Source organism: Tetrao urogallus (genome assembly GCF_951394365.1).
Source record: "Tetrao urogallus genome assembly, chromosome: 1".
In the NCBI taxonomy this organism is placed as follows: domain Eukaryota; kingdom Metazoa; phylum Chordata; class Aves; order Galliformes; family Phasianidae; genus Tetrao; species Tetrao urogallus.
In genome coordinates this window covers 107151972-107172916 of record NC_136813.1, presented here as the reverse complement: position 1 = coordinate 107172916, position 20945 = coordinate 107151972, and the positions used below count along the sequence as shown (strand labels likewise).

The window sequence follows — 20945 nt, the reverse complement described above, 5'->3', positions numbered from 1 at the left end:
ATATATCCTCACTTTCCTTTTGTGAGCAATATCGGCGTACATCTCGAATCTTCACTCCTCTACTAACGTAACACTTTTTTTGTATAACACGACTTTTTTTGTACTCAAGAATAAGTAAGGATACTGGCAAATGATTTCTAACCATCAGCCTTTGCCAGAGAATTTTTCTAATTTTCTATTTTATATTTAAATTCCTAGTGCCTTTGTCAATAAACTTCTTCACAAAAGTAGAAAGAACTACATGTTTCCCCATGTAATTTACATTCTATGTGCACATTCATCTTTACACTTTCAACTCATCAGAAGGTAAGCTTTTATAGAGTGGGGATTTATTTTTACGTGGCACATTCTGGGAGTCAGTAAGCAGCAGAAGGAAACAGTAACACATGTTGATGTGCTATGCCTACTCTCTAGGTTTTGGACAGTTCTGTCTTTAAAAACAAAACAAAACAAAAAACAAACAAAAAAAAAACCCTAACAGCAAGTAAATAAATACACCCATGCAGAGCATGGTGCCAAGGAGCTTGAAATGCTAAAGGGCATTCAGAGTGCCAGTGTCTAAGGTTCTGAAGGAGACAGTAGCTCTAAACCAGTTACAAGAACCAAACCACCTACAGTACAAAGAGCTAGTCCATAGATGCAACATATATACGAAGGGGACAAAAAAAAAAAAAAAAAGAAAGAGTTAAAGAATTCTGGTCCATGTTTATTTTAGTTAACAAACCTCTTTGAACAAGCTGTCTTAACTCCTCTTCTAGACCAAAAGGAAAAAGCAAACCCCTGCAGACCACGCTGCTCAGTAGTACTATTAGCTGTCTTGAGCTGAAATCAAATCAATACACATAGGTCAATCCAAAATAATGCCTCCTATTTATTTCCATGGAAACTACAACAGACGCAAAGAGCACAACAATGCTACTTGATAGAGCAAATTCCCAGCTACAAAAGTTTTTTGGTATAGCAACCACCATCAGCCATGTATTTTCACCAGCAACAAACAAGAGCCTCCATATTGCCCTCACAAAAATCTGCGTTAGTGGAGGTGATCAACTGCTGCTGTCACCACTGCTGAAACACACCACCCACAGCCTCATTGTGTTCACATCCGCTGTTTGGTTCCAGAAACATTCAGTAAGAGTTGATGAAAGTCAATGGGAGCAATGTTTTTCAAATGGAGGAATTCAATTACACGCCTTTACTTCATATGCACTTCCATGTTACATGCCATTTTGTCATATGGCCCCTCTGCTGCCACCTGTTGTGTGACAACAAAATATAAGAGAATATTGGCAGGATACCTGTACTGCCACCAACATCTGCCTCTAACATAATAAAATAGGAAGTACTACTTTCACAGCTACCCTCATAATTATAACAAAATAAGAAAAGGAGACGTTAGGTACAGTCTCAGTAACAGAACCTGTATTTATAGTGTTATATATATTTTGAAGCAGAGGGAAGCAATGTAAAACTTTCTCGCAGAAAGCTTAGCACTTAAAAGCATGTTGGAGAAGCATATTATATGGTGGCAGAAGTAGAAGACTTTGAAGGGAAGAACAGAGACAAAAGCAGAGTATTAAGTAGCACCACTGAATTTTCACAGGTCTATGCCAGACATCCTCCAGCAATCGCAACAGACTCTTGGTGATATCATACTTTCTAGAATACAGATAAATTGGATGTTGGTGGATCAAACTCCAAAATAATTACGTAACTCCTATTTGCCACTGCTGACACACACAAAAAATAATGGTACTGGGATAAGCTTATCTTCCAACACCTAAAGTTTTTCAAGAACTATGTTATGATTCCAAGTAATTTCCATAGATGAATGAACTATTTCTGTTCTTTAAATAAATTTGCTTTCATACCTGGATAAACTTGTATTCTGTTGCTTTTCAAAAGACATATCCAGATACATCCAGAAAGCTAATTACAGTTTACATTTAGAACAGATAACATGGAATTTCATACTCTCTAAGTACTTTCTCAAGAACTAAAGGGAAATAATTACCTTAACAAATCCAATAAGAATGTAGTTCATAAAGTATGTTTCCTAATGTTCATCTATACCCAGAGCCAGAATAAAAGTGACCTACTAAAACATTTCTAAAAGACAATCTTAAATTGTTGAAGAAAACATAACACTGGAATGATGTAAGATACATTGAGTGCGCATGCACATTGCAGAAATCACCCACTGAAGACTGTCATCTTACGCTAGTGTAGGCCTTACTGAAGCTGTTTCTTTATTCCATTCAACAGCACTTAAAATCACCAAAGTCTTGATTAGAAGTACTGCAACAGTGTAAAAGCAGGAACAAACAAGAAAAACGACATCAAAACCAAACCAAAGAGCACATGCCCCAAAATGAAGTTCAGTCAAATAAATTTATCCTTTTCTGAAGTTTGGAAAGTTGACATGGAGCAATACAGTTAAATAGAGCATACTTGATCTGATACCACTAAAACTGTCTCCTTGCTAAGAAAGAACACAGGAAGAAAAACCCTTGGGACCCTGCCAAATCTTTCTCATGTATTTGTTGTAGATAGGTAAACCTTTCCTGAGAATTTATTCCTGAAATAAAATTTTTAAAGCAGTGTAATGCAATAGAAAGCACCGCAATGACAGCAGAGCAACAAGATCCAAGGCTGCAGCAAGGGAGGACTTGCACAAATGCAACAGCTGTGGGCAAAGAAATAAACAAAAAAAACTGCTTACCTTCAGAAGGCCTCAGGGACACAAGGATCTCCAGGTAGGACAACCTTTCCTCCACTGCCAATCCCTAAAAGAGGTCTGGGAAGGGGTGGAACCAGGATCCATCCCCTTCTGGTTACATGGGTGCACTGCATGCACCTGAACTTCCCTGTCTTTGCCCTGCCTTCCTTCCAGATTCTCCGTTACTTTTTCAAGCCACAACTCAGCATTTCCACTGCAAGCAGGTATTTCTTCAGGACATGTATTTATTGAGAATATACGGTATGTCAGGTAGAATTTTGATAGGACAGAGAAGAACATAACAACCTAGTTTATTTCAGGTATTTTGTATTGACATGTTTGTACAACAGGAATGGAGCAGAATTCAGCAGACACTGAGTTTGTTAAGGTCTTAGTACTAGTAGATTAAGAATCAAGATTAAAATCAAAATTGAATCATAAAAGTTTATCAGCAGATAAAAAGATAACACAAATCACATTCTAATATTAAAAATACTGCTAAATATAAAATTCAAATAAATTTATACAAAGGAAACCTGGTTCCTAGCAACACCTGATGAAGCCCAAGAATCATGGGCACTGTAAGAAGAATGCTGGGTTAGTTCCTGAAGATTAATGTTACAGGGAAGAATAAATCAGCATTAATTGTGTATTACAGTAACGTTCCTATCTACTAAGGATCTCTTCCTTAAAATCCTTAAGTGGTATTAATACATTTGTGATTCTTGAGAACAAACAGACCACAAATAAAAACTATAAAACGTTATTTTCTCTGTATGCCATAAAGGCTCCTTGGTGAGTTTTGATCAGGATGTTGTCTAAGGGATTGCTACGATTTCGGTCCTTCCCATCGGTGTAGCTTAGTTTTCTGGATACCCTGTACGAAATAATAGTTTAGAATAAAGAAAGTTACACAAAAATACTTTAATTGCTGACTACTTAATGCACAAAATGAAACAAACAAATCACTGAAGCGAGATATCTGAACACCTTGACTATGAACAGCAGTGGGACTCCTTGCAGCCTTCCTATGTGTGTTCAGCTGAAGGGGTAACTTTTTAATATCTATTTTAAATGAATTTGGCTTACACTGATGAATAAGTGTAGCAATGTAGTTATAGGAAAGCATTCACATTTTCTTTTCAGAAATGTCTCTTTCATAATCAATTTCTAGATAAAGGCAGTCCTTTCCTTTCCACAACTGGCTACAACGCCATTAAAGTTTCACTCCTGGGATGTTTCTTACAAGAACAGAAGGCTAAGAATCTCACACCACAGGCCTAAGGAATCTTGCCACTTTACAGTTCGTTTAGCTACAAATCAGCAAATATGCAGTTGCACAATTAATGAATGAAAAAATAGATTCCAATGCAGATGGCTCTGCAAGAAAGCACTTTGACATTCTCATTTCCTCTGCTTTCTGAAACTTCTCTATTTGCATGCAGTAAGAAAAGAAAAACCTTTTCCTTCTTCTGAACAATTACTAATTGCTAAATAATGAACTGCCTTTCTGATTATGTTCTCCATACAAATAGCTTAAAAGTACATTCAGGCTTCCTTTGAAATTTTAATTTGCATATTGTCAGAAAAATGTTTTATCAGCTGTTGGATCATCTGAAGCATAGTGAAAGTATTTACTGGCTTTGAGACCAGAAAGGTAGCAAATTTTGTGGTGCCAAGTGGGATCTTCTGGCAAAACATTTAAAAATTATTTTATAAAATAAAGCAAAACTATTAGAGAACTTCTAATGCTTTTTAATTATGTGCCTATTAAATTGGCTTGTAATTAAAACCCCAGGAGATCAGAAACTTGAGAAACCTTCAAAAGTCATATTTTCTGTGAAAAGTAGATGTTATAGGCCAGTAATCAGGGCACTGAAAGAAGTTTTCTTGTCCCAGAGAAAACAGTTTCGCTAATAGTGACAGTCGATTTGAATGATAATACACTGAACTTTCCAGAAGTTAAGGATCTGAGAAGACTTGCCAGCTCAAGTACACAGCCTGAGTCAAAAATATTCTGTAGCTAATCATGGCTGAAATAAGAAGTACCCCCTATAATGAACACAAAATGAGCTACCAGAGTAGCTGTTCAAATAGGCAATCTTGTTTTCATTAACCATCTATGTTGGCTTCTGGCTAGTTTTTTCCACAGACGCTTGCCTCCTCGTGTTCAAGCCTACAGGTTGGATTAATTTGAGCTCTCTCGAGAATCCATGCCCATTTTCATTTTAGAAGTACTAATTTAAGCAACAACCTCCATACCATTAACATAAAAGTAGAACAGCAAGAATTTCTGACATTTCTTTTCTCCAAAGAAACTTACTTTTGGGGGCATTTCAGTGCATTTCCAGGGCTACTGTAATGTGGCATTGTCCTAGGCCAACTAGAGTGGACATCTGTATTCTCCAATTCTGGTGATGAAAAATAATATTATGAAAAGGACAAGAACTATACAGAGTAACACAAACACTATAATACATGGTTAAAATACTTCAATCATATATATATATATACTTCAATCAGCAAATTTCCATATGGAAATATTCTAATGAAAAAGGTTGTGGCAAAATTCATTTTCAAAAACATGCTATACCCCATACTTGTAAGTCTCAAATACACTCAAGAATAAGCATTTTGAAAAACTAGCTTATCAAGACCATTAGTAATAAAAGCAGAAGAAAGAGATGATTCCAGGAAAAAAAAAAAAAAAAAAAAAAAAAGGAAAAAAAAAGGAATGGATAAAGTGTGAGTTAAAATTTGAGGAAAGTAAAATAAGACAGATGGGAATATTCAAAATCTTTGTAAAACTTATGTATCAGTAATGAAAATGCAACAATGCAAACAAACAAAACAAAACAAAACAACCCCAAAACTGATGCAAGCAAATGCATTTCTTTTACCATTTTCCCTTTGTTTTGTAGTTGATAATATTTCATGAAGTCTTCCACAACATTTTTCCTTACACTTTGATTAGTTATTTGATGACCAGAGATCAATAAAAACAAAGTATAGAAAATAAATATTGGTGATTTTTACTAAGCTAGGAAAAGAGTTCAGGTTATGTTATAAACATGCAATAATCAAAATCAGATTATTAGAAGAAAACTATAAAATTAGTATCTAGAATCTTAAACTAATACAGCCTTTCAGAATAAAATTCTATTGTTCTGAATCACCAAAAGTTGCCTTCTTCAGATCAGTAATTAAATTCACCTACACAAGTAACAACAGCCACGAAACAATGCAAGTGCAGATTTTTGCACAGCTGAAGAATCTAAATAAAAGCATTTGGTTATTCAAGTGGTTATTAAAAAGCTATCAATTTTCTGAAAAGTAAAAACAACCACCAATATAAAAAAAGAGAAAACCACTAAATAATAAGCAATACTTTAGTAGGAAACTTCTTAAACTGCTGTTAACATGCAAATCAGGAAACCCTGATTTCTACTTAGATTCCTTACTTACTGAAGTAAAACTTAAACATATCCAAATATTACTGAGGAAGAAGAGCCGTCACCTAGAAATATGTGTTTACAGAGGAAATCCATAGATATACTCTTTAAAGAAGCGATTGCTAAAGCAGTAATTCATATAGCCTCTGAAACTAACCTTTCAACGAAACATCGGGAATAACAAGAAAAGTTTTATCTGAAGAAGCGTGAAACCCAGAGTCCTGAAAAGAAAGCATCAACCTACTGTGTCAGTAGAAAAAAACTCCAGTTATTTTTTCACTATTTGCCTTAGAAGAAGCAACAAGGAGCTTGGCAATAACGTCTTGATTTAAAACAAGCTTGGTAATTCCAGCAGCGCTCAATAAAACTTAATTCCATTTTATCCATGTATGTAGTAAATAAAATACAATCATTTCAGAAGGACAATATGTTAATCAGCAAGGTCACTGAAATGATCTTAACCAGTGACATGGTGTACTAAAAACATGAGAAAATCTTTTAGTTAGGATTTTAAAACAACTTTCAAAGTTACCAAGCAGTGAGGTTCCCCACAGGAGACTTAACACAACTTGAGGTTTGCACAACAAATATTGCTGTGCAAACAAATCTCCTCAAGTTCACAAAATTACCAAACCAAACAAATAGTGCTGGAATTGTGCTGTCACTAGTCTGAAGTCCTTTCAGCACTGGTCAATTTAAGTGTTTCTCCAAGTAGCAGCAAAACAGTCATTTTCACAAGATCTTTAAGTACCTGATGATGACAGTTGTGACTGTTAAAAAATCTGGTGTTACTGCCATTGTGTAGCCTAGCAGAATCCATGCCAACTGTCTGAAGATCACCATATTTCTTGTGAGAAATCTGCTGACATTTTGTTGAAAAAAAATGTTCAGGCATATTTTTCAGTCGCTTTACAGGTGAAGAAAGAAGATCATTTTGAAAATTTCCTAGTCTCTTAACTCTGGGAATTGCATATAAAGATCGAACAGGTGAGTTAACAAGAGCATTTACAGTTTCTGACATCTGTATTCCTTCATATTTCCTTAAATTTGAAGCTCTTTGGAAACCAGGAATTTTTGGAACCACCTCACTAGACAACTGCTGATAAATCTTCTCAAATGCGATGTTATACTGTATATTGGATCTCACAGAATCACTGAATGTATTCTTCATTATTCCTCCTTTCTCTTCAAGCTTCTGTGAGTTTGAAAGTGGTCTTGTCAATGTCAAAGGCTTTTGGCTTCCTCTGGAAAGCAGTTTGTAGTAGAGTTTCTCAAAGGCATCTTCGTATTTTTGGGGTGTCTCTGAAGGACTCTGCTTCATAGACAATGAGGAAAATGAGTGTCTGCGTTGCAAAGAATTCTGCCTCTCAGAAATTTTTATTTCAGGATTTATGAGCAATGTATCTGATGCAAGATAATAGTCTTTGGTAGGTGTAAAAGTATTACTGTTCTTAACAATACTACAAGTAGATGAGCAAAAACCTGATGTATCGTCAGAAAGAAAGTCATTTTTTTGAGCTTTACTTTCTTTTGCCAGATGAAGTGCCACCAATCCTGAACTGGCAGAAGATGTTCTAAACGGTGGTTCCAAAGAATGTTTGTAAGTCAAGTTTCTCAAGTTTCCACTTTTGTTATATTTTGAACTGTACAACGAGACAGTAGTCTGTAATTGATCTTCTGCTAGAAAAGTCTTTCCCATTCTAGCCAAAGCATTAGCATTCCGTTCAGAAAGTTTTTGGTCCTTTCCAAATACCAAATGATAATCTAAACTTGAATCAGAGCAGTCCATTTCCATGTCGTTTGTGTCACTGTCTGAAAATGGCACCAGACCAGATGAGTTATTAATAAAACACTGATCATCACAAGGTCCGCTATTCTGATTTAGTTTAGTTCCAAAAGTTTGATTCTGGATGTCAGTACTACTGCTGCATATGCTGGGTAGTGCTTTCTTCAATTTGAGTGGTCTGAATTTTCTTATTTTTTCTACAGTGATACTGAGCTTTGGTCTTCTAGCATGCCCTCTTTTGTTCCTATAGTGTCCAAACATGTATTTAAATGTTTTTTTCCGAGTTTCCCTTGTAATAAGCTTTGTCAGCACCTCTACCATTTTAGGATACAAGTCTGCAAGTGTTACATTACTCCAGGAACAACTTTCATCCGCAGACTGATATTCTTCCAATATACTATTATAGCAAGTTTCACTCATTTCTTGAAAAGATTGATGCCTGGGTACAGTTATTGTATCTGGTAACATAGGAACGCCAGAAAATTGTAACTGGTAGGGGCTGGAAAAAGAACATTCATTTGCCAATTCTACTTTCTTTCTGCAAACATTGCTTTGGTTGCCTATTCAAAAGAGAAAAAAACAACAATTAAGACATTTTAGTAACATAACTTAAAATATTGCATGTGGTACAGATATCTCCTATATCACTGAGCTTTTTTGCCAAGTTAAATGAATTATTAATATACCATTAGTTAGGAGAAATTAAAAAAATTTGCTTAATGACATTGACTTAACAGATTATAGAAGACAGAAATGAAATGCATTGGGGAAAGAAAAAAAAAAAAAACACCAAACAACTTTAAAGTAGCTTAATATATAGACAGAAAATGCATTTATTATAGAGGCAGACTGCTTTGCTCTCTAATTTCTGACCAGAAGGCACAGCTTCATCCTACAGATGTTAACGTATTTCTGTATTTCTTGAAATCTTTCTGTTTAACCAGTACCAATGCAGCTTCCCTTGAGGTAAAGCATGATAAGAATCATGCTTCTTGGAGCCTTCAGGCTTGAAACATTTACACCAAAATTCTATCTAAAGTTTCCAGGATCAAGTCTATAGACATGTTACTGGTTAAATACTGCTTTGACTACCAGCACATCCAAAGCCAATCCTTGAATCAAATATGAGCAGTAACAAAATAGTCATGCTTTCATTAAATTGAACATACTTCTGTTGAAGTCTGTAATATTTAATAACCAACATATTTGACCCACACCCAGATGATATAGTTGTACCTTTCAGTTCTCGTACTGGTGAAGTGAAATGACTTGATGAAGGCTCTACCTGAAAAATGAACAAAGTAAAAAAGACACATGAATCCTAAATTTATCCTGAATTTTTTGCATGTTAAAAGTAACATCAACATTTTGTTTATGACTCCTCCTGCTCTCCCCTCAATATACTAGGTCCTATACACTCAAATTATAAAAGGAGGAAAAAGCCTAGTTTAAGACTTCAGTAAGATTTCTTAAGAGTTCAGGGAAGTTATTATAATCTTTGCAGCTTCTACATTACATAGTATATTTCAGTCTTTTTTCCCAGATTTGAAAATTTATAAGTGGATATATATATATCCATATGTTAACACACACACGTCCACATATAAATTCTGAAGTTATATAAATTTATATCGATAATCTACATATCTCTGGTATATATGGTAAGAAATGGATGCTGGAACATGTACTGTAAATAAATTAAATTCAAAATCTTAGTTCTTTTTCCCCTAAAAACCTCAAACTGAGGCTTTTCATAAGATCTACTGAAGTGAAAACTAATTCACACATCAGTGTAAAAAACAGTAGGAATAGAATTCAAAGAAGTACTTGGATATTGTCTGCTAAGTTTCTTATAATGATTGCCATCAAAGATTTGAGATACTGTGATATTTACACAGGCAGCAAGCTGCAGAGAAGTTATATTAAGATTCATTGTGCTACACATAGCTACAGAATCAGTGTTTTTCTAATTAGCAAATAACTTTTAACAGAGCAGGAGAAATACGTTACCATAATCCATTTGGGAATTTTTCTTTCATTATCTTGTACTATCACATCTACTTGAACCTGTACTTTCTCTTGCATTTTCACATCATCTACATCCAGATTCTTAAGGGAAAAAAAAAAAGAATGAGGATTTAAATACAAAGAAGTCATTGACACAGGAAAGCACAAATTCATTACTTAGTTGTACTTCCAACGCCAATTCAGACGAGGATTTCCAATGACCGTGGAAGTTATTTCATTAATGTATGTTTTAATGTATATTTATTTTAAAAAAAAAAAGTCTCAAGAAGGAACTGTATGTCAAAACAGAGATAAGTAGCTAGTTTTTTGATCCAAGGAACCTACTGACTGAAAAACAAAACCAAAACAACTCAAACCCCACCCAACAACAAAACAAAAAAACAACAAAAAACAAACCAACCAGCCAATTTCCTAAAAGCCCCATAAAAACCAGCAAAACAGCTCAATTGATAAGTTACAGAGCGATTTGGTGATAAATGACAGGTGTTTTTAACTAGTGAAAATAACAAGTCAAATGTCTAGAACTTTTGCTAAACAAAATAGAAAAGTAAATAACTTTCTGGCAATTGTATCTGAGCAAGTAGAACACAGGATTGGAATGGCTTCACACACAAGATGCACGCTGTACTTTACTTCATAACTAGTTTGGGTAGTCCTGATACTTGTAGCATAGCTTTGGCAAAAAAAACCCATTAGATTCTATTCTGCATTTGTTACACTAGTCATTATTTCAGGTTTACTTTTTTAAAATCATGTTCTCACTTTATATCAGACTATCAAAAAGAACAATTATATTTAAAAGGTGTTTTTACTTTGTGATTCATCTGGTTATTCTTTTTGCATACCTACAAGAGCTTTTATCAGATTTGCCTGTTCTGTACAGCATATGGTTTTCTCTGGTGTACTATTACTCAAACATCCTAACTATTTCAATAAATAATCTCATGGAGAACGATACAAACTTCTAATTTGCTCTACTCACTATAAACATGCATTAAGATGCACAATGCAGAGTCATCTGCTGACAGTCTACTAACTCTTCAGGCAAATACAATCTGTAGAAGTAACTCAATTATTTCTACTAAACACAAAATTATTCTTTTGCATTAGACACCAGAAATTTTTACCTGGAAGTGAATGTCTTCAAATCTTCTTCTCACTGACACTATCTCAGCATCACTTTCTTCACTTGCAGTTTGATCTTAAACAGTAAATGAAACTTAGTTTTTCTCAAAATCAAAAATCAGGTTTCATGGAAATGTTTTAAACAAATGCTGTGTAACACTGACTAAAGAGGTTTCATTGCAGAAAATTGTTTCCTACTATAAAGCTTTCCATGTGTATTACATTTCCATTTCAATCCAATTGAAAAACGTGATTTATAGGCTTATAAATAACTTGTGAGAAGACAGACAAGAGTGAAGATAACTTGTCTGCAGCCAGTTCTTCAAGACATACGTTAGCAATTTCAGAAGGTAGAATATCTTCAAAGCATTGCTCTGATGGCATATTCATACACTATTCCCACTTCCTTCCTGCTACATTTCTAATTATCCCAGCAAACACAGTAAGGAAACAAATATCGTCGCTTTCTTGTAGCATGCTTTTCTCACTACTTACTATTAAGACAGCCTTAGAATTGCTAAGTGAGACTTGAGAATATTACAAAAACAAATGGAAATTTTCCAACTCAATTTTTGGATACTCTACAAGTAATTCTCAAAATGATTTTGCTAGAGGTAGCCAGATAGTTCAAATCATCACTAGCTAAAGCCTCAGCCTTTCATGACAAATATAACACTTGACTGCATTGTAAGCCCCAATTTATTGGCTTCTTTGACTGTTATATTTGTTCCATTATCACCTTCAATCCTGGAAGAGGAGAAAACCCCTGAAAGGGAAAGTGAGTGAAAAAATTCTTATGAAACTGACCTAACCACTGTGCTTTCACAGAATCATTGAATGGCTTGGGTTGGAAGGGACCCCAAGGATCATCAAGTTCCAACCACCTGCTACAGGCAGGGCCATCAACCTCCAGATCTGATACTAGACCAGGCCCAGGGCCTCATCAAACCAGGTCTTAAGCACCTCCAGGGATGGAACATCCACAGCCTCTTCGGGCAGCCTCCAGTGAGATTCCAGCACCTCACTGCTCTCTCCGTGAAGAACTTCCCCGACATCTTTCATACTGTTCTTAAATCACTAAATCAGAATGAAAATTTTTCCCAGATAACACCACGTTCCTTTTTTGTTCCCTGTCACTGCAGTCATCACCTAAAGCTCTGTGGGCTGCTGCCACCATAGAGTTAGGATAAAGAATAACATGACCAGAAGACCAGAAGCAGGTTTTTTTTTTGGAGGAGACCACAAAATTTTGTATCCTCTTGTAAAACTGCTCATCAATCAGAGGCTTGGCTTCTGCAATCTATCTAACTTGAGTACAATTATTTTATTAGAATTGAAATGTACACCAGCCAGATTATCAAAGTTTCTTCGAACACGACTGCAAATCCCTGGAACATTAATTATTAGTATAGAAGTGTGGCACAGCACAGAATGGAAGAAAACAAAGCATCCATCTTCTTCAGAGAACTTTAAGATGTTTTTAAGAGCCAAGATGGAAATAAAATTAACACTTTTGTTCCTCAAATGAATAGGTAAAGAACAATGAAAATTCATTTGCCATAAGAAACCAAAGAAGGTAGGTCCTAATTATTTTCCCTATTAACTATAGAACAATACTTATAAGTGCGGGTGAGAATTGTTTTTCTGTACCATCCTTCATATATTTTTAGAAAAAAAAATAGTGTCTAATAACTGGAAGAAACAACTGCCTTCACTTAGAAGGGTGAAGCATCCTGTATGAATACTACAGATGGACAAAAAGAAAAACGAATCAAAAAAAGTTTAGCTAAAGCAACTAAAGATGTCCTTTTTCCTTAACAGTTATCCTGACCCATTCCTGATCTTCTATATATTAAAAAAAACAAACAAACAAAAAACAACAAATCAACAAATTCAACTTTTAAGCAAGGAATCCAAATCCCCCACTTCTAAGAAGCTGATTTCTAGGTTGCACTGTATTTGAATAGAGCTGGGGACTCATTGAGGTTGCTATAAGCCTCTCCACTCTTTTTCTAGTACACCCATAGGAGAAAGAGTGGATAATCACATTCTATGAAGATACCAGAGTCTTAACTACATGCACTCATTTATCCCATGAGTGCAAAAGACAAAGGAAATTTTAGAGAATCAAGACTACAAAATCCTCTGAAACTTCTTTCCTATATTGTATTGCATAGGTTGAGAAAAAAAAGAAGTCACATTTTCCAAATGTGCAGAAAAAGTCTGTTTTACCATTCAATATATAATTTATATTCTGCTCAAGTAATAGGAGGGCAAATTTCAGTGTAGTTTTTATATGAAGAAACTAATGTACATACACCAACGTATTTTAAAAAAACACTGATGATATTAATGCAACTACTGTTTCAATCATTAAATGCTGTGTATTGAACATTCATGCTTTAATTCAGTCAAAACTGCAAGTTTTATATCAAAAAGAATCAAAAAGATCTTGTGTAATGCAAAACTAAAGTAGTAGGGCTTCTCCAAAAGTAATGCCTCCTATGTTATTACGTTGGCCCACGACTTCAGAAGCAGATGGTGGTGGTATGGCAGCAGATTGAACCTTCTGTTACATGTTGTTGCCGTGTGACAGATGGCAGCAGTGGGGCAGTCTGACACAATGGCAGCTGACATGGGAATGTGTATGAAGCAAAGGTGTGGAACTGAATTCCATCACGCAGAACAAATGTCAGCTACTTGTGACACTCACTGACGCTTTTTGAACATTTCTGGTGACCAAACAGTGCATGTGAGCACACTGAGGTGCTGGGTTGTACATTTCTGGGGTGGTGACAGTCGGTCACCTCTGCTTGTGCATATGTGCAATGCTTTAATAGTACTAGCAGTACCTCTCAAGCTCACAGCGTTCAAGAACTGTATGGACAGCGCTCACAGACACCGGGTTTGAATTTTGGATGGTCCTGTGTGGAGCTGGGAGTTGCAGACAGTGATCCTTAAGTTTCCTTTCCAGCTAGGGATATTCTGCAATTCTATGAAAACTCTACAGCATGTTCATAATGTTTTGGGTTTTTTTTTGTTGTTTTGTTTTTCTTGCAAGGGAACCTTCCAGAACTGCTATGCCTGCCTTCATTTACAGATCCATCATTACTGGTCCATCAGCAATCTTTTATTATTTTCCCCCATTTATTTCATAAAGAGAAAAAATATAGAGTATAAGATATTCCATATTTCGGTAAAACTCATGGAGCAACATTTCCTCTTTTCACATTTCAGTTTCTGTATTATTCTATATTACCTACAAGAACACTAACACTTAAACTGACCAATTAAATAAAATCCACACGTAGGGGAGCAGTTATCTTCACACAAATCTTACTTCTGCATAAGCTTATTTCATAATTAGCCTCTACGCCAGATATTGTTGTTAATAAAATTACTGAAAACTGCTTTGATATAGTTGTAAAAAAACAAAGAAACCCATGCATTAAATCTCTTGTCACCTCATTAGATTTAAAAAAGTATCCACAAGCTACAATGAAGTTTATATACCATACATATAAAAGTTATTGCCTAACGTTCTTACTGCACAAGTAACAGAAATGTGATCTTTCCCAAAAGAGAGCATCTTTATCTTCAAATATGAGACAATGCTGATACTAAGGCTATAGCAGGACTTCTCCTGACTGGGTGGACGAGACCGACTCATGCAGACTTAAAGACTGAAAATGACATGTGCACTTAGCAAACATGCTTACCCTACTCAAGATGGAGATTAAAGAAGCTTCTGCTCAGTGCAGAATTTACTGCTCTTGCTTTTTCTGTATTTGTTTCCAGATAAACTGATGTCAAATATCACGAGGGATTTATATTTTATTACATCTCAGATCTAACTGAAGCACACAGACATTACTGACTCGTGTAAATACTTTAAGTATTCAAATTATACCATAATTAATCTTGCTTCCTAGATCAACATTTTAATTTTGTAGAATGATTTAAGGTATATACCTGAACTTTGTACAGACACATTTTTGGTAGAATTACGAGAAGAGAAAGAGAGACATTGGCTTTTGTTTTCTCTTCACATATCCAGCATAGAAGTTTCTGTACTATATACACCATAACATCCCCCTGTCAAAAAAAAATCTTTTACTTTATTGGAACATGCAGCTCCTTTTAAGACCAAATGTGAAGGGGGAAGTAGAACACCAGAAGACTAAGTAGCAACAGAACATGTGCAATCTTGATTTAAATTCCTTTGTGGTACTTGATCATTTTGACGTTGTGATGAGGTGAGACATGGTTTAGTGAGAACTATTGGTGATGGGTGGATGGTTGGACTGGGTGATCTTGTGGGTCTTTTCCAACCTTGGTGATTCTATGATTGACTCATAAAGAAATATCTACATTTTCAGCAGGCAGCCTAATTCATTCAGCTCACAGAATAATCTGCTAAATTTTGGATCACTCATCATGCAACTTGGTGAGTTTCTTTTAACATATTTCTGACTATGTCTACTTGTGTTGTTCCTTTCAAAAAGCTAGCAAACTCCAAATTCCTCCACATGGACACCTAACTCAGGGTAGGATTTGTAGATTCAATGAACATCTGACAAAGGCTAAACAATACAATAAAAGCCTGTCTATGTAACTGATAAGAGACATTATTTTAATCAAGTTGTGATGATAGCAATGTCAATCAGAATTTATTTACTCATTTTAAATGTTTTATCTAGGCTTCAGAATCCTTACGAACATAAGCATTAGTATGGGTTTTTGGTCAATAGGCCAACTTATCCAAAAGAGTCTTGACTTTGTAGAACTTAACACTGTTTGTATTTTAAGCACTCTACCTGCAGTCCTTTGACTTCTTCCATGATGCTGCAATTAGAAACAGGAAAAAGAAATGTCAGAAGAATCTTAGAATAGTAAAGTAGCTTCAACTGAAGTCTTCATTTTCTTGCAAGGAGGCACTTCCTAAATAACCATTCAGTTTCCTTCAGCTTCTGCAAGGCCTTTCCAGCAAAGCCACAAATACACAGTAAAAGATGTCTGATCTTTCATACTATTACTGTTAAAATCACGATAAGAACATCTACTACAGTTACCTGGGCACAAGAGGAGCTAAAATAGAATTCTTCTTACAGCTCTTAATGGAGTAAGTCTGAAAAGTTGGGCAGACACTCCCTTGTTGCAATGTTTAGTAGGTGATACACATAAAAGAGAAATACAGCCACATTTCTTTCTCCATTAAATCTACTCTTAAGCTCCAAGACTGAATTTCACCCTCATCTCCTTGCACTATGGGGTTCAGAACAGTTTCTGTGTTAGGTAATAAGGCACACTACACAGCTTTGCTGCCTTTTTTTTTTTTTTTTTTTTTAAACAGGTAACATAGAAAGCATGGCAGCAAGGTGGCTCTTTATATTTAGTGAGAAACACTGAGCTTTTGACAAACCTCTTTTATGTTCTTATGAAGCAGTTCAGGAAACAGAGTAAGAAGTGACTGTATGTACAACATCTCTACTTAGAATAAAAATGTACAGAAAGCATGCCCACAACACTATAAATAGAAAACACTTTTCCAGCTTTACTAATAGTATATAAACATCTACTTCTATCCCTCTCATGTGATATTCTTAGCCAATCCATTCTAAAAACCTACTTTAAAGTAGTTATTGATATCATTGATTGATGCCTCTTGCATGTATTAAATGACACAACAAAATTAGAATCTATTGCTATAGATTCATAGGAAAGAGATACAGAAATATTGACTATATTATTAGGTACCTTCAATAGTTTTCTAAGCTCCTTGATTGATAGATCTCCCCATTGCTTTGGTCCTAGAAATCACAAGAAACATTAATGCAAACACAGCATTTATAAAACTATTTATCTGTATTGAGTGGTAGTAACAAGAGGATCAAATCTGAACAATCTTCAGCACAATGGCTGAAACAAAATTTAATAGGAAAACAAAACAAGAGAACAATGTAATTTCAAGTTAAAATTGAGAAGTCGGTTTAAAAAAAAATAACAAAAAACAACAAAAATCCCCACCCTGCTAGTCTAACAACAGTGAGCTAAAACCAAAGAGCATTAACAAACCATCCACTATGAAGCATGTAATGAAAAAGCACATTAGTTTGTTTCAGTAAATAAGTTTTATTTAGTTCATGCAGACTGCATGGAACTTGAGGATGTTTAGAGCCATACTAAAGTCTTTATGTACTGAAATCCATAATGACAGACCATGTGCCTAGAAGCTACTGAATTAAAACTGTAACCAAATCCAAGACTGAATACTACAGTGCTGTATGTATACGCAGTCTTCACTCTGCCCCCAGCTTTGGTGAACACTCAGTGCATCCATCACAGTGAGCTTGAAGCTGTGGTAGCACTTCATGCCTACACTGTTCTCTACAAGAACTAACATGTCAATTACACGTTATAATCCACAATTCAGTATGGACAAAACCTGCAGTGTTTCACCTCTCAGTAACCATGCTACTAAATTATAGGTTTTTCCCTCTCCGTAAGTATTAGCCACTCTAAAACAGATTAACAGTTATAACGAAACACTGCAACATATGACATGGCATAACATGATATAGATTTATGCTAAGTACATGAACATTCAGTGAAAAAGACACTACTTATCTGTTCTACCCTGACAACTGACACACTAGAAATGTTTAACTCAGAGCAGCCTTAAGAATACTAAGCAGAGCCGAAATTACAGAACCCAATCATGCCTATCAGCTTCCTGCTACTGCCTCTACTACTTTGTTCTAGCCTTCAGCATTACAAGCCACTCAAATATTAACTGCTGTTTTCCTGTTGTCTAAAATAGAGCATGCAAGGACCTGAAAAAGTGCATGTAAGCCATTCCTCCTGGTACTACTACACTCATAGCAAAGTTCACAGACAAAATGCAGTTCCTGAATGGACAAGAGCCAGAATTTGTTTGTAACTGCCAACAGCTACAGCAAACTTCATTATGTGTAAATGCACAGCATGTAAATATAATATTGAAGCTGAAAGAAGTTCTTACCATCAGGTGTGTCATAAGTGAGGGTTTCCATGGAAACAACGAAGTCATCCTCAAAAGGATAATTATACTAAATAAAAACATAATTAAATATTAGCATAAGACACTGAATCATAAAGTGACTTGAGTTGGAAGGGACATCAAAGATCATCTAGCTCCAATCCCACTGCCACAGGCAGGGACAATTAGATCAATCACCAGACCAGGCTGCACAGGGCCCCATCCAAGTTGGCCTCAAACACCTAAAGGGATAGGGCATCCTCAACCTCTTTGAGCAATTTCATTCAGCACCTCACCACTCTCAAACTTGGACATTTCCCCCTAATATCTAACCTAAATCTCCCTCCCTTTAGGTTAAAACCATTTTCCTTTGTCCTATCATTACCTACTCATGTAAAAAACTTGACTTCCCTCCTGTTTATAATCTCCCTTTAAATACTGGAAGGCCTCAATGAGATTTCCCCAGAGACTTCTCTTCTCTAAGCTAAACAACTCCAGTTGTCTCAGCATTTCTTCATAGGAGAGATGCTTCAGCCCTCTGATCAGAGGCTGATCTGATCAGAGCCCTTAGTGCTCTGGATTGTCTCCATCACCTCCAAATCTTTTTTGTGCTGGGGGTCCCAGGCCTGGACACAGTACTCCAGATGGGGCCTCACAAGGGCAAAGCAGGGGGTGAACAATCCCCTCCCTCTCCTTGCTGGCCACTGCTCTGCTGATGCAGCCCAGGATACTGTTGGCCTTTGGACTACAAGAGCACACTGCTGGCTCATATCCAGCTTTTCACCAATCGGGACCCCCAAGTCTTTCTCTGCAGGGCTGCTCTCATTGATTTCTTCTCCCCTAAATATAGGTAAATAATTAAAAACAATTTTAGATGGAATTTTAAACGTAGTTTACATAATTTTACATAATTTACATAATTTTGCTTCGACTGAAACTCTCGGTGTGTTGTTTTATTGGTGGAAGTTAGAAGCCAGCATCTGGAAACACTATTCCAAGAAAAAAAAAAAACACATTTTAACATGAGCCATTTAATTTCAAAATATAAGCCAGAAACGGGGAAAGCGGGGATTCAAAGAGTTCTTAAAGCGGAAAACGTTACAAGGAGTCGCCTGGAATTAGCTACCAAGCACAGATGTGCAGCTCACGACCTATGACAACATCCAGCCTAAGGCCAGATGAAGACAGCGGGGCAGAAGCCGCCTCGACTTTAAGGCCAGCACCCAGCACCATCCCCAGAACGTGAACCAGAGCAGCTGCGTGACCGCTGACCGCTCGGCATAAACACACGCATGCCTGCACCCCGCATCTTTATCACAAAATGTCTGTGAGGTGAAGCCTCCTGAGGGAAGCTGTCAGAGTTCGCGAGAGCGCAGCGACGCCCACGAGGACCCCGCCGCCCCCCCCCCGCCAGCAGCGCGACCCGTGGGGCCTCACCCACCGCCACCGCAACGCGGCCTGGCAGGCAGGCCGGCCGCCAGCCGGGACGCACACACCGCTCAGCTCGGTTCTCACCCGTTCCAAGATGCCGAGGATAGACGTCTGGAAGCGGGTTTTGCTCCGTCGCAACCACTCGTCCAGATCCAATGCCATGACGCGAAGCAACGCAGCCCCTCACGCCCCGCTGCCGCCACCGACAGCCTCCGCCCCTCCCACACCGATTCAAACTGCGCGCGTCCCTCCCCGCTTCCTACCTTCTATTGGGTGCCGCTCACGTCAGTCCAGACACAGCAGCCATTCACAGTGCGCTGTGCACGACTCTTTTCTCTCTGATTGGTTACTCGGGCAGTCAGTCCGTCTCAAAACCCTCCCATTAGACACGGGGCTCGCGCCGGGACGGAAGCTGAGCGCTGCGAGAAAACGGCGTTCTACATAGAGGCAGTCCCGTAGCGCGAGCTGCCATTGGCCACGGCCAATTCCGTAGGCAGCTGTTTCCGCGTCGTTCCGAGCGCCGCTTGTTTATGGACGGATGGAATTCACTATCTTCTTGTGCCCGTAGTCAAATCTTGTACCCCTAACTGTAGAGATGCAATTATGGTGTTCAAGTGAGCAGGAGTGACCTCCATAAGCTTGTTGATAGTATTCCTATCACAGAATCGCACAGAATCATGGAATGGCCCGGGTTGGAAGGGACCTCAAGGATCATGAATCTCCAAGCCCCCTGCTATAGGCAGGGCCACCAACCTCCACACTTAACACTAGACCAGGCTGCCCAGGCCCCCTTCTAACCTGGTCTCAAACCTAAAGGGATGGGGCATCCACAGCCTCTCTGGGAAGCCTGTTCCAGCACCTCTCCACTCATAGTAAAGAACTTCCCCCTGCACCTGCTCACGTTAGCAACTGTAGCCGGTAACTTCTAAGCTAGGCCAAACTATCACTTCACAGTGTGATGTGGTGAAGAGACAATTTTTAGAGTCATAGAACATCCTGAGTTGTTAAGGATTCACAAGGATCACAGAATCATAGAGACATACAATGACTTAGGTGGTTGGCACCACCAAGTTCCAACTTTGTGCCCTGGGCAGGACTGCCACCCAGCAGCTCAGGCTGCCCAGGGCCCATCCAACCTGGCCCCGAATGCTTGCAGGGATGGGGCATCCGCGGCTTCTCTTGGCAGCCTGTGCCAGGGCTTCTCTGCCCTTTGAATAAAGAATAACCTCCTAATATCCAACCTCAATCTCCCCTCTTTTAGTTAAAAACCATCCCCCTTTGTTGTATCATTACCAGATCATGTAAGAAGTCAGGTTCCATCTTGTTTATAAGCTCCCTTGAAGTGCTGGAAGACTGCAAAGAGGTCTCTTCTGAATCTTCTATTTT

The 20945-nt window shown here is 37.4% G+C and overlaps 1 protein-coding gene across 1 annotated transcript; it reads right to left on the bottom strand.

Annotated features, from left to right (window-relative positions):
• Nucleotides 1–3472: 3472 nt before the first annotated feature.
• On the bottom strand, nucleotides 3473–19721 carry HJURP (Holliday junction recognition protein; the record flags this gene model as incomplete). Its single annotated transcript, XM_079549733.1, has 11 exons — nucleotides 3473–3596; nucleotides 5043–5130; nucleotides 6329–6392; nucleotides 6923–8517; nucleotides 9194–9242; nucleotides 9968–10066; nucleotides 11113–11186; nucleotides 15928–15955; nucleotides 16868–16920; nucleotides 18132–18198; nucleotides 19644–19721. The coding sequence occupies 11 exons, from the start codon at nucleotides 19719–19721 to the stop codon at nucleotides 3473–3475; spliced, it is 2319 nt and encodes a 772-aa protein (XP_079405859.1).
• Nucleotides 19722–20945: the final 1224 nt, after the last annotated feature.